The sequence below is a fragment of the Rhinolophus ferrumequinum genome, chromosome 12, assembly GCF_004115265.2.
Source record: "Rhinolophus ferrumequinum isolate MPI-CBG mRhiFer1 chromosome 12, mRhiFer1_v1.p, whole genome shotgun sequence".
In the NCBI taxonomy this organism is placed as follows: Eukaryota; Metazoa; Chordata; class Mammalia; order Chiroptera; family Rhinolophidae; genus Rhinolophus; species Rhinolophus ferrumequinum.
In genome coordinates, this window is record NC_046295.1 from 6,971,739 (window position 1) to 6,986,427 (window position 14,689).

Here is a 14,689-nt window from a genome sequence, read left to right on the forward strand (position 1 = left end):
TGATGTAGGAGGTTTTTATTGTGAGTGCTGGGAGCATGTCTCGGGAGACCGAAGAATGGAAACACGAACCAAGGAGAGGTGAGGAGTTTTAAAAAGAGAGTAGTTTATTAAAAGCAAAGGGTCAGAGCTCCCGAGCAAGCGGGAGGGGGTCCCGAATGGGGTGCCCAGTGACTGCGGCAAAAGCTCTTACTTTTATACCTTCCCCTGCCTGCTTGGGGAAGGGGAGCTGGTGCCTTTTAATGGAAGTCATCTATCACGTTTGTCCTGTTAGCCCGTCCTGAAGGGATTAGCAAAATAACCCATTCCTATCTATCAAATCTGCTCTGTTTGCCAGGCCAAAAGGGATTTATGAGATAATTTATTAACCTCAAGGCGCTGTTTTATTTTGTCCTGGAGTGAAGGAGTTATCTCAGAACCTGAAGTTTCAGGATATGGCTGTCTTTGTTTATTCCACTAGGGACTTTCTTGTCTGCCTAACAACATGCTAATTAACCTGTCTCAATGCCATTGTTTGGAGCAGGACCTGCCACACAGCCTCCTGTGAGGCTATTGCCTAAAGTGCAGGCAGTCATGCCGTGGCAGGTTTTCCACCGTGTGCAATCTTGTGGAGCTGTGACCCAAGGGCAACTGAAAAACCATATATTAGAATATGGACTGAGGTTTTTTTCAATGATTGATTGTGTTGGTATATTTTTTAAAAATTTTAGACCTCCAGTCATTTACAATACGACATACATTTGTAACCAGCTAAGAGCTTCAGCCTCTAGTCATGTTTGAGAAAGAAGAGCTTTGATTTCCTCAAAGACTTTAAAATGAATTTTTTAATGGATTGATTTTGTTAAAATTGTATGGGATTGCCAGAACTATTCAATAGGGAAAATATGATCGTTTCAACAAACGATGCAGGAAAAATGGAATGTCCACATGCAAAAGACTTAAGTTGGACCCTTACCTTATACCATATATAATAAATTTTTAGGTGAAAACACAAAGGAATAGCCTCATGATATTGAACTTAATAATAACTTTTTGGTTATGACACCAAAAGAACAGGCAACCAAAGAAAAAATAGATAAAACAAACTTTATCAAAATTAAAAACTTTGTATATCAAAGGACGCTATAGACTTAATGACAGGCAACTCACAGAATTCGAGAAAATGTTTGCTAATCATGTTATATTGGAACCCTCCCTGTGCAATGCTGATAGAAATGTAAAACGGTCCAGCCACCACGGTTAACAGAAAAAAATTAAACATAAACTTATCATATCCAGCAAATCCATTTCTGGTTATATACCCTAAGAACTGAAAACAGGAATTCAAACATTTGTACAACTATGTGGACAGCAACATTATTCAAAACAGGCAAATGTGTAAATAACCCATATGTCTATCCAGGGATGACTGAAGAAACAAAATTGGGTACATTCACACAATGGAGTATTACTCACCTTTTTAAAACAGGAAATTCTCATGCGTTATACCATGGACGAACCTTGAAGATGGTATCTTAAGTGAAATAACCAGGTGCAAAAGGGCAAACATTGCATGATTCTACTTAATGTGAGGCAGCTAGAGTAGTTAAATTCATAGATAGAGAAGATAGAATAGTGGTTGCCAGGGGGTGGGGGAAGGGAGGAATGCATTGTTATTGTGTAATAGACACAGAGTTTTAGTGGGAAGATGAAAAAGTTCTGAAGATGGATGGTGGTGATGGTTGTGCAACAATGTGAATGGTCTTGATGCCACTAATTGTACACTTAAAAATCATTAAAATACACATCTTTGTATTATGTATATGTCACCACAGGAAAACAACAACAACAACAACTATGCAACTGATAGCGCTTCTAGAAGGTTTATCATTTTAATCCTAAATAGAAATTAGTTTACAAGTCCACATGAAACATGACACATTTTTATCAAAAGACTTCAAAATATGCATGGAAAAAGGTGAAATGGTAAGGGAAATGAGGTAATGATATTTTTTCTAGAAGGTATTTTCAGCAATGAATATTTTTTTGTAATAAAAGGACCAACATACAATGTTTCTGGTTTGTGTTCCTTAAATTCTTATGTATATTAATATTTAATATATAAATATATTTTTCCTCCATTTAAAGCGTTTTCACAAACTGTCACTTAAATCCTGACATCACCTGTAAAAATCATTGAAGCAAAAGTCATCAAAATAAATTTCTTAAATTAAATCTCAAGAAAAGCACATTGGATATTGACGAAGACAACAATCCATGAAGCAGAGAGGGAGGAGGTAAAAGCAGTTTCTACTTTCAGCCAATACCATTTCAACATTTTTTCTGTAAATAACTTACTTCTGTTGGTTTTGAGACAGGCTTGAGAGGGAAGAAAAATCCCTGAATCCCCGAGTGTGGAAGACAGGACAGGGGCATTACAAAATGCCACGCCTTCTGTGGAGAACCACCAGTCCTCCCCTTTCCTTGCCACGATTAGGGCATGCTTTGGGCATTGCCATTCCATTCCAAATCCTTCCAAAACCCAGATGCACCCATCCCGAAACAATAAGGACACATCTGCCTGTAGGCTCTGAATTCTTCCACTTCGTTCCACATTTACTGTGGAATAAACAGGAACAACTAGAGTAGATTATCGTGTTCTCAGCCCTCTTGACAGTTTAACCAAAAATTCTGGACTAAAGTGCAGACAGGCTCACGCTGAAAATCCACTTGGGGCTCCCTGTAAGCTTCTTTTCGTGAGCCACCCACCAAAGATATGAATTAGAGGTAATTCGTTGATCCGGGTCCCAGGGAGGCACGGGAACCCTCTCAGCGCTGTCCCAGGGCCCCCAGCTCGCCTCCCCCAGGGTCCAACTTGCTCTTGGACAAGTTGGGACCCAGCCTGGTCACGCGCCCCGAGTCTCAGCACCCGAAGGCCCCGCCCACAGTCCGGCTCAGCTAATCTCGGGGCGGGCAGGCCGTGGGGGCCGGGCCGACTGGTTGAATACTAGGTCCTTATATCGTCGGTCTGGGGGCCATACTCCGGCCTGAGACTCCTGGAACAGCACGTACTGACAGCCCTTGGGCAGCTGCTCCCTCAGCAGGTGAGCGTCCCCCCCCCCCCTGCTCCCGCCCCGGCCTCAGCCTGGAGTGGCGGGACTATTTCGAGAACCAGGGCGGCTGACACCTTGGGGATCGAAGGTTCAGGGGGTCCCAGGAGTCGATGTCGATGTCCGCTGTGCTGTGGGGGCCGCCGCTCCCTGTCCACGACAACATCCTCTGCAAGCGACTGGCTTGTGCTGGAGAGTTGGGAGCAGATGGCACGCCCCCTGCCGGGTTCGGTCGGCCCTGAGTTGGTTCTCACATCTGGAGGGCCTGGCCCTGTCTGGGCTCTGGAATGGGGTCTCAGGGCCGTTTTCTCCACCCACAGCCTTATCCTTCCTCCACAGTCCTTGTGTAATTACTTGGGAGAATAAATTAAATGTTTTTACTCCATCGTGGTGGACTGGTCTAATCAGAGACTCATTCCTTTGCTCTTCCTAGGTTTTTGAAACATGAATCCTTCAATCACCCTGAATCTCCTTTGCCTGGGAATAGCCTCAGCTGCTCCAAAAGCTGATCACAGTTTAGATGGACAATGGAACCAGTGGATGGCAACACATGGGAAACTATATAATGAGGTTGATAACGACTGAAACTGTCCAGAGGGACCCTGCAGAGAATGGTCCAAGCTGTTGGGAGTTTACAGCAGAGAGTAGCTTCTTGAGGCCAGCTCTTAACAAGGCAATATCTTCATGGTACCTACTGCTTAGAACAATAGGGCATTCATCCCTATTTTGTGGGTGCTGGAGAACAACTCCCAGAAGTATAAAGCCAGCCCCGGCCATAGTTTCTGTTCCTCTCTCTCTGCAAATCCACTTGGTGAAGGTGAGTTGATTCTGAATAGAAATAAAGACAATACGGTATATGTTTGCCTCTAGAATGAAGAAGGATGGAGGAGAGCAGTGTGGGAGAAGAATATGAAAATGATTGAACTGCACAATCAGGAATACAGCCAAGGGAAACAAAGCTTCACCATGGCAATGAATGCCTTTGGTGACATGGTAAGCATAGAAGGCTTACCGTTTCGTGCTTCTGCTCCTCACTGATTTACCAAAATAATCTCTTCCTTTATAACATTTATTTCCTTTTCCTTGAAGACCAGTGAAGAATTCAGGCAGGTGATGAATGGCCTTCAATACCAGAAGCACAGGAAGGGGAAAGTATTCCGAGAACCTCCCTTGGCTGAGATCCCCCCTTCTGTGGATTGGAGAGAGAAGGGCTATGTAACTCCTGTGAAGGATCAGGTAGGACAGTGTGCAGCAGCTCTCTCTCCTAGAGCAAAACCATAAAGGAGTTAGTGTCCTTGATATGGTGGACTGGGGAACAACATGCAGTTTGCTATTTTTTAAAAGAGCTTTCAGATATATCAGCTGTTGTCAACATCTTGCTATTTGTTTTGTAGACAGAGCACTTTAAAATTGTGTTTTCAGGGTCAGTGTGGTTCTTGTTGGGCTTTTAGTGCAACTGGTGCCCTTGAAGGACAGATGTTCCGGAAAACTGGCAAACTTGTTTCGCTGAGTGAGCAGAACCTGGTGGACTGCTCTCGGTCTCAAGGCAATGAGGGCTGCGATGGTGGCCTAATGGACAATGCCTTCCAGTATGTCAAGGAAAACAGAGGCCTGGACTCAGAGGAATCCTACCCATATCATGCAAAGGTAAAAGGCGCTTCATATCTTGTTATCATACCAGCTCTGCTTTTGAGTGTTGAACACTTTAGAGAAAACAGATAACGTATTTATAATTCACATTTTAGATTGTAGAATCTATATGTGCAAACGGTCAGAACTGCACAGTTCTCTGTTTAGATGGTTACCATATGTCTGCTCCTACCTCTGTGTTACATGGAGATATATATACCATTCTATGTATAGTATTTCTAAAGAGGGAAAAAGGTCTATGGATAGATACGAGTAGACTGACTGTATCTCATTGAATAGACACCAGATAGTTTCAAAGGAACCAATAACATTGCACCTCCTGGAATGCTTTAGACAAACTTGACCTGGAAATCATTAAGCTACAAACTATGTTGAACTCATGTTCCCCAGGAGGTGGGTCAGAATAAAGTTTCTCGCTTTTACCTTTGAAAGGATGAATCCTGCAAATACAAGCCTGAGTTTTCTGCTGCGAATGACACTGGTTTCGTGGACATCCATAAGCGGGAGAAGGCCCTTATGAAGGCAGTGGCAAGTGTGGGACCCATCTCTGTTGGTATAGATGCAAGCTATAGCTCCTTCCAGTTTTATAAAAAAGGTAAGCGTTTTTCTTTGTACAAATTTAGGCAGAAAAATTAGAAAACCACCCTGACATACAGCAAAATTTTTTCTTTGGAATGGAGAATTCAATGTAGAATTTCTGGATGTGTGGATTTAACTAGCTGTATATTCCGTACATGTAATATTTGTGCCTGATGTTTCCATTTGACATTATTTAAGCACTTCATAAATATATTAAATGCCTTTATAATTCGATTGGTATAGCTTTACTTATTTTACTTTTTAAAAAACTGTTAGACCTTTAAAATTTTCAAATATTTTTACTACTGCAATTAAAACTGGAAAGAACCCTTGCTTCAAGTAACTTTGTGTTCTGTGCTGTTTCCTTAGACTGGCATACTAAAAGTAGAATGACAAGGTTTCAACAAATGGTTGTTTATGCCTCTTGATAAGTTATTTATAAAAATGATAGTGGCAATTTGTATTGCTGCTAGTAATATAGGAGGGCCAAAATCCTGAGCCTAGATTGTTTTTTAAAAAATCTTGTTTTTAAGTCTTATCTGGATGTCTGTCATCCAACTGAATTTTGAGATGCCTCCCTTACTGTGGTTGCTAAGCTGAGTTACTGTCATGTGTCACTTGGAGGGCATCACACCAGGACTGAACTTGACTTTCGCAGGCATTTATTATGAACCAAAATGCAGCAGTGAAGACCTGGATCATGGAGTACTGGTGGTTGGCTACGGCTTTGAAGGAGCAGAACTGGATAACAATAAATATTGGATTGTCAAGAACAGGTATAAAATACCAAAAATAGTTACATTTAATATTGGAAAGGGAATCCTATTTGGATCCAGGTCCTCAAAACCTTGAGCACCTTCTGGAAACCCAGAAGTCTTTATCCCACTTAGGGTGAAAATGGACATATGACTGTTTAATCGTAACATTAAACAGGGGTTTAATATATATGACCCCATATAAAGGGGGTCAAATATATGATGATGGAAGGAGAACTGACTCTGGGTGGTGAGCACACAATGTGATATATACATGATGTACTATAGAGATGTACACTTGAAACCTGTGTAATTTTGTTAACCATTGTCACCCCAATAAATTTAATAATAATAATAAAAAGATACTACCTCAAGCTTGCTAGGGCATTGATATAGTTTTGGTACCATTTCATTTCTAAATTTGAAAATTTTCTGAATTCTGAAACACATCTGGCCCCAAGAGTTCCTTTTTCCAGTTTCTAATTTTGCAGTTCTGTGAAAGGTATATGGATAGAAGTTACGTGAAGGTTTGGAAGTGACGAAAACAAATGCCTCTCCTGCATCTTTCTGAATCTTTGGGCCTCCAGAGCACTGCTTACGTATCAGATTGATTGTTAATAAAGACAAATGTGTTTGATTCTTTGTATAAAATGGAAAACCATCTTTTATTTCAGCTGGGGTACAGAATGGGGCATGGATGGCTACATAAAGATGGCCAAAGACCGGAAAAACAACTGTGGAATTGCCACCGCCGCCAGCTATCCTGTTGTGTGAGATGATGTTGATCAAGAGAGATGTGATTAAGAACAGAATATCCAGAGGAGGAATTCGATTTGAAAACTGACCACATCTTATTGTGTGGGATAAAACACTTGAATCAGTAAAGATCAAAGTGATGATTTGAATTATGTGACATTTTACACTGGTAAAATGCTACCAATTCTTTAATTATTGTGTGATTGGCTTGCCTAAGAACTTTTTTATTATGTTTGAAAAGAATGCATAAAGTTTTACCTTTTAAAAATAAAACTTAATTTCAAAGTAGAGGTGAGGCTTCTTTTTGTTTTTAAAGCATTAACTTTTTGTAGAGTCAAACATGTAATTGGGCTCTAAAAACATAACTGAGTGTGGCAGTAGTCCTCTATGCCTGGGTGGCCTTCTGGGTCTTCTAGTTATAAATATGCAGATCTTAGTTCAGCCGGCCATTGCCTGTGCATGACCCCACCCTTGAATGGAAAAAATCTGACAAATATCCATAAGCACAAAGATAAATTATTTTAATAAGAAAGAGAATCACATATTAAATAAGTGATCATGCATGCATAGGATTTCTTGACTAGAAAAGAGCCTGGGAGATTATGGTCATTTGACAAAATTTGGTTAAGACCCAACTGAGTTACAGGACAAGTGTCACAGAGCCACTTTCCGGTGCATCTTCTCCAACTGCTAGTGAAGATCACATGGCTACTTTGCAGTGGGGGAAGGACAGGACATAGTGGATTGCAGTGTTTGTCTTTGGGTCCACAAGGGATGAAAGAAGAGCTCCTGGATTTGAGACTGGGCTTCAAAAATTGTGCTGTAGTCTCAGAGGTTGGAGATATGTGAGAACATGAAAAGTGATAGTCGAGGCTGAATTTACACCTAGCTACCCAATCTCTGAATTTATTTTTTAAAACTCCCTATATTCTGCAGGCTAAAGAAGCATACAAGGTCCAACAATTAAGTTCGAGAACTCATCCTAAAAAAAAGTCCTATATACCTCATTGTTGAATATCACTAGGGTCACCTTCAAAGTACTCCCCTTGGGAAGCTATGCACCAACGCCAGGGCCTAGTTCACCCTTCAAAGCAATTTTGGAACTCTTTCTGGAATGGCCATCAGAGCTGTTGTATTACCGTTGATGTCCCGAATGTCATCAAAATGTCTTCCTTTCAGTATTTACTTTATCTTCGGGTAAAGAAAGAAGTCATTGGAGACCAGATCAGGTGAGTAGGGAGGGGTTCCAATACTGTTATTTGTTTACTGGCTGAAAACTCACAGACAGTGCCTTGTGAGCTGGTGCATTGTTGTGATGCAAGAGCCATGGATTGTTGGTGAACTTTTTCATGCATCCTTTTCAGCATTTCCAAATAGTAAAGTTGGTTAACTTTGTCCAGTTGGTACAAATTCATAATGAATGATCCCTCTGATATCAAAAAAGGTTAGCAGCATTGTTTTGACTCTTGATTTGGACTGACGGAAATTTTTTGGTCGTGGAGAATTGGCTGACTTCCATTGTGTACTTTGATGCTTTGTTTCAGGGTGGTATTAGTACACCCGTGTTTCATCACCAGTGATAACACCGCCCAACACATTGTCTTGCCTCTCCAAACTGTTATGGCAAACTTCGACTCTCCTTTGCTTTTGTTCATTGGTGAGCTCCTTCAGGACCATTTTTGCACACACCTTTCTCGTGCCAAGATTTTCAGTTAAGATTTTCATGTGTACTCTATCGATGTGTACTTGGCCTGCTATGCCTCTCACAGTCAGCCTCCAATTTTGAGGCACAATTTGACAAATGTCTGCAATGTTTTCATCAGTTCTGCTCATTACTGGCTGCCCTGACCTCTCTTCATCAGTGACACATTCTCTCCCCACAGAAAAACGCTCAGTCCATTTGTACACTGCCATTTTCTTCATGGCATTGTCCCCATAAACTTGGACTAACATATCCCTGATTTCACTTCCATTCTTGCCAAGTTTAACAAGAAATTTAATGTTTTTTCGTTGGTTTAACTCAAGCTCAGACATTCTCAGGACAGCACAAAAATACCTAACAGTAATGAACGCCACTCAGCAAGACACTGCCACACATTGACATGAGCATAGTTATGAGACACTGATATACTGAGGTTGTGAAACCTTACCACGCTGTTTGTATGGTGTTGCCAATGTAAGCGCACGGTGGCAAATTTGCGAACTTAATTGTCAGACTTTATATAGTTCCATTTGCTCTTTGTGTGTTTAAAATTCTCCTGTTCCCACAGAAGGAAATACACAGAGTAGGTGGAAGTATTTAGTTAATAGAGCTCATAATTCCTTATGAGGTCATGAGGTGGAGGACAACTGAGATTGTCACACAGGCTCCAGCAGCCTCCAATCAAGTCCATCTGGACTGGACCATGTGCCGTGCTGGGACCCTCAATGTGGCCTTCCCTCGTAGGTCCTTACAGTTCCAACTTTTGACCTAAAATGACAAATGTATTGGGAGTGAAATTCTGTGGGTTCTGTGACAGTACTAACAAGTGTGGTCACAGGAAGATTTGGGAGGCTCCCCAGCTGAATGCCTTATGCTGGTTGGGAACTATATTGGAACAACCGGAACTGATGTAGCCCCCACTGTGTCCCGGTCATCACCGTGTGGAAGAGTCATTCTCAACCTCAAGAAGGAGCTGGTGCTGTTAGGGACAGGGAGATAGCTGAGAGTACCAGGAGGAAGAGGCATCTTACATGAACCCAGAGGAGCCAGTCAATAATAAGGGATAAAAGGTGGGTGTCTGAGCAGAGACTCACAGGCAGAATCCCTGAGAAAAGAGAAACTGCATTTAGAGAAAGTGGAAAGTGTCTGAGTTGAGTGTGGGAGATGAGGCTGGGTCCACACGTGAGTTTTTAGGACACAGGGGAACCACAGGGGAATGCAGTAAAAAGACTGTTCTGGATTTCTGTTATTGTAAAACCAACACCCGGAAATGTAGCAGCTTGATAAAAACATCTTTCCCATTTCCTAATGGGCTTATCTGTGTGGTTTTCCCCTGGAAGTTTCTCATGCATGCTGGAATCATCTGTAAGTCAGAGTGGCTCATATCTAACTGGGCTTATGTTCACATGGCTGTTCCAGATGCTGGAGTGGGCAGTATGTTCAGTCTGAGCTGCTGACCAGAGCACCTACATGGGCTCTTTCGTGGCTTGGGCTCCATGGCATGAAGACTGGATCGGAGAGCAATGTCCCTAGCGAGTGTGCCAGAAAGCCCAACGAGGCACTGCAAGGTTTTGTCTGACCTTCCCTTAGTCCCTAGTGAAATCTCTGCTGCTGCATTGTATTTGGAGAACTGCACCAGAGAGCCTAGATTCCAGGGCAGGGAGCTGAGAGTCCACGTCGTGATGGGGAGAGGCAAGGTCACTTAGCGGAAGAGCATGTGACATGGTGGATATGGTTGTGGCCATCTTTGGAAAATGCAACTGTCACATTTCATCTCTGAAAATCCACTAGAAAGGATTTATTTGTGACTGTCATCTTGCTTCACCCTGACAGGCTAGCTTAGACTGCTCTCCATGGAATTCATGAAGGACAACCCAACACCTTAAGAAATTGCTTAGGTGTGGATATGAATGAAGCTGTGAAGACCTCTCAGATGTCTAAACGATTAAACACATATTAGAAGTTTTGTAACTTTCAAAGACAATTATATTTAAACTACAGAAAAGTTCCAAACTAAATGATGTCTAAATGATTAAACACACATTAGAAGTTTCTGTAACTTTCAAAGACATTTATATTCATTTAAACTTGTGAAAGTTCCAAACTGCATCTATCATAAAAGTATTTTTAAAATAAACCAATCAGCATGGATTAAATAAAGCTGAAAACAAATTTCAGTTTAAAAAAGGTCTTGTCTCATACATAAACTTCCAAGAAGCTGAGGATGGAAAAGCAGGAGACTGAAAATAACCACATGGGACGGCATGAACATAAAAATTCCTAACTAAAAGTGCGTCATAGTGGTGATGTGGGGATATTTTCCTGTGACGCCCCAAAAGATGTAGGTGATGTTTCTGCCGGCAGTTTCTGACTGTGGGCCGGGATCGTGTCTCGTGAAGCCAAAGAATGGAAACACGGACCAGGGAGAGGCAAAAAGTTTTAAAAAGAGGATAGTTTTAGAGGCAGGAGAAGAAGCTGCAGCTCCCGAGCGGGAGGGCATCCCGAATGGGGGTGCCTAGTGACTGAGGCAAAAGCTCTTACTTTCATACCTTCCCTTGTCTGCTTGGGGAAGGGGAGCTGTTTGAAGAAGGGAACTTGTTTGAAGAAGAGAACTGGCATCTTCTAATGAAATTCGTCTGCCAGGTTTGCTCTGCTTGCCCATCCTGAAGGAATTAGCAAAGTAACCCACTCTTTATCTATCGGATCTGCTCTGTTTGTCAGGCCAAAACGAATTTTATGATTAACCTCAAGGCCTTGTTACATTATGTCCTGGAGCAAAGGAGTGACTTCAAAACCTGAAGTTTTAGGATATGACTGTCTTTGTTTATTCCACCAGGGACCTCCCTGTCTACCTAGGGACATGCTAGCTAATCTGTATCACAACCAACTGAGCCATCCGGGAGCTCAGCTCAAGGTGCCGTGTTCAAATCTTAGTTGCAGGTGGCGCTGCCCACCATCCCTTGCAGGACTCGAAGAGTTGAACTGGCAACCTAGTGGTTGAGAGCCCACTGGCCTATGTGGGAATCAAACCAGCAGCTTTTGGAGTTAGGAGCTGAGGTGGTTAATTTTAAGGGTTAACTTGCCTAGCGTCGAAGGAAAAACATCCAGCCTAAGAGAAAACTTACAAGAGTTTATTTGAGCCAAACTGATGACAATTGCCTGGAAGCAAAGTCTCAACGGATTGAGAAATGCTCCAGAAAATGGCCGTTTTGCAACTTATTTTATACATTAGAATCAAAGAAAAAAGGTTACATGAAATCCATTGGTTGTAGATTAAGGGTGAGAGAAAGCAAAGCGGGGAAATTTCTGGGACTGGATAAAAAGTAAAATGGAGAGACACACACTTCTTTTACATTGGTGCGTACAGGATAGTTAATAGCACTTTACAGCACATATAGTAGTATTTGGGGAATAAGATAACAGTGAGGGATTTTGTAGTTTCCTCCTCTTGTATGGTGGGTTGTGCTCCCTGAAGGGTCTGGAAAAAGGGATGACTATGACATTCCAAGGGTATGTTATCTTAGATGCAAAAAGATGACAGACAGGCTCATTTAAGGTAAAAATTGACCTTTGTCAAGGAAGCCACAGGCCAAGATGTAACTTCCTGCAATGGACCACCTTAATTAGGAATTTTTATGTTCATGCCATCCTTTGTGGTTATTTTCAGTCTCCTGAGCTTGTCAAGGTTTAACATGTGGCCCTTTTTTTCGTCCACACTAGTCTATGGTCCCCAGTTTTATGGTCAAACACAAGTCTAGAGGTTGTTGTTAAGTTCCTGTGTAGAGGTGATTAACATTTACAATCAGTTGACTTTAAGGAAAAAAGGAGACAGGACCCCCACATGCAAAAGAATGAAACTCTACTACTGTCTTACACAAAAATTAATGGATCATCAGGGATACTAATCATCTTTTCACATGTTTATTGATTATATTTTCTCTTCTGCCAAAGCAGTTTTCTATCCTTAGTTTATTTCTCCATGGATAGTTTATCTTTTTCCTCTTAATATATATGATTCTTGATAGTCACTTTTTTGTTATAGGTTACAGATATCTTCTCCTTAGCTACCAGTTGTCTTTGAACTTTGAGGTGTTAGTTTTATTTTGATATAATGTAATCACATCTGTCTTTTATACCTTTTGATTTGTGTCTTTTGGTCCGATTTAATATCATAAATGTAATCTCCTTTATTTTTTTTTAATACCTTTATATTTTTATTTTTTTTGTTTAATTCTGGAATTCATCTGCAATATGTTTTGGGGATCTAGTTTTATTTTTTCTCCCAAATGACTAGCTAACTATTTGAACACCAGTCAATCTTTCCCAACTGATTTGAAACAGCATGCTTTCTTCTTATTTTTAGAAAGAATCTATTTAAATGATTTTCTCCTTTTGATGTGTTAATGGTCTGCCTCCCAGCTGCTAATGCCCATCTGCCCTAAGTATAATGGAAACCAGCGAACGGTCCCACCTTCCCCAAGTGGGGCCAGACCTGTACATTGTATTTTGAGGGAATGTTTGAAAATGGGAAGAACAATGGGGTTTCTTCCTGGGACAGACATAAACATCTAAATTGGGAAGGCAATCAGGAGACCATGAGAAACTGAGAGGAAAAGGGTTCGCAGCTCATTTAGGCCACAGAGCCCAACCAATGGTCTTTCTGGATCCTGCCTATGGAAGCACCAGTCACCCAGGCATCATTGCACCAATGTGCTAGCATCTTTGACGTATAGCCTCTGAAAATGGAATGAGAGTCCCATACTCTTCCCTAGTCCTTGTTCTCGGATTTGATGTGCAGGGACCCAGAGTCTCAGCTTGAAGAAGAATGCATATGAATGGTGAATGAATCTTCCCCTGAGTGGCCACTGCCATTTATCAAAGCAACATACACCATGATTGAAGGTGCTATCTCTCAGCTTTGTTTCCAAGAAAACCTTCTCTTCCTGGCTGTGTAGGCTTTAAGCTGTGTGCTGTAAACTCAGCAAATCAAGGTATTCAATAAAAGATTTTGATGTGAAGATTTCAGTTTGAATCTTTGAGATAAAAGTTTCAGATGGAGTGTCTAAGAAAGCATTAATAGCCCGTTGGTTAGAATCAGAATTTTTCCTAGAAAAAAAATTCTTTGTTCCTTTTTGGAAGGATGAAACATTTTTGATTTATGTATTAAAATATTGCCGCCTTTGTTACTGCTCCCAAGCCATAGAGGACTGAAGAACAACGCTGAGTCCTGAATTAGAGTCAAGTGGAAATCTGCCTTTGGGTTGTCTGAAGCAGCCTGCCCAAAGCTAATGTGTGAAAGGAGACCTTTGCTTCCTCCCATGCCTTCTCCACGACCCCCACCTCTACACCACTGCCTTTTGCCTTCACTTACTGCATTACTTTAATGGATTTTCTAATGTGAATCATTCTTGATTTTTTGAGTTAAGCCTGACTTCATCTTGATGCATTTTTGTTTTAAATACTTCTGGATTTGATTTGTCAATATTTCAGTAAGGGTTTTTGGCCTCCAGGTTCATAAACACATATAGCAATTCTTGTTAAAACAAGCTGAGTTTTCTGATGCATTTGTCACCCCATCCCAATGTTGACATAATTTGGACAAATGAAGAGTCATTTAACCAGTGCACTCTGGTTAAGTCCTAGGATTAATTAAAGCATTTCTCCCCAAAATAAAAATGCAAAATTAAAGGGTTGAGAAAAGTGGTGCTAATTTTTAAATATTAACTCCGTTTAGTTTATAGATTTGTCAATAGGTGACTACATTTTTCCATTCAGTTACTGGTCATTCAAGTTATTGCTCCCAAAAAAGACAATTCAAAATTTTAGAATTTAATAGCCATGAGATTTCTAACTCAAACCTTAACCAAAATAAGACAAAAACTCTTCTAAGAAATTAAGTCAGCCATTTAAAAATACATAAATATACATTTAAATGTATAATATATATATTCAACATATGTATTTTTTTATGAGAAAGGAAATTAATCACTGCAGGATAAGACACTAGGTTCAAATTTTAAGACAACCATGACAAATTCTTAATTGATCCCTTCACTTTTTCCCACAAGTAGATAGCTGCCGATTACCTGAACTGACAGACTTCGAATTGCAACCCTATCTGCCACTGTTGATGACAGAAAACAAATCAAAGTTGTTCTTTT

At 40.9% G+C, this 14,689-nt stretch overlaps 1 protein-coding gene across 2 annotated transcripts; it reads left to right on the plus strand.

Annotated features, from left to right (window-relative positions):
* The first annotated feature begins 2,928 nt into the window (after window positions 1-2,928).
* Window positions 2,929-7,107, plus strand: LOC117031635 (cathepsin L1). Of its 2 annotated transcripts, XM_033122135.1 has the most exons (8): window positions 2,929-3,080; window positions 3,520-3,656; window positions 3,957-4,079; window positions 4,176-4,322; window positions 4,509-4,733; window positions 5,169-5,331; window positions 5,974-6,091; window positions 6,745-7,102. In XM_033122135.1, exons 2-8 carry the CDS (start codon window positions 3,531-3,533, stop codon window positions 6,842-6,844), a joined length of 1,002 nt encoding a protein of 333 aa, XP_032978026.1. In that variant the 5' UTR covers window positions 2,929-3,080; window positions 3,520-3,530; the 3' UTR covers window positions 6,845-7,102. The 2 variants fall into 2 exon arrangements, with proteins under 2 accessions (XP_032978026.1, XP_032978027.1); XM_033122136.1 differs by lacking the exon at window positions 2,929-3,080 and having other exon boundaries at window positions 3,641-3,773; window positions 6,745-7,107.
* The last annotated feature ends 7,582 nt before the right edge of the window (window positions 7,108-14,689 follow it).

Bases quoted from the DNA above. Each gene is read 5' to 3' on its own strand.
- LOC117031635 (XM_033122135.1), top strand. From the start codon at position 3,531: ATGAATCCTTCAATCACCCTGAATCTCCTTTGCCTGGGAATAGCCTCA. The intron at 5,332-5,973 runs GTAAGCGTTTTT...TGACTTTCGCAG, and splicing joins CTTCCAGTTTTATAAAAAAG to GCATTTATTATGAACCAAAA. The intron at 6,092-6,744 runs GTATAAAATACC...CTTTTATTTCAG, and splicing joins TATTGGATTGTCAAGAACAG to CTGGGGTACAGAATGGGGCA.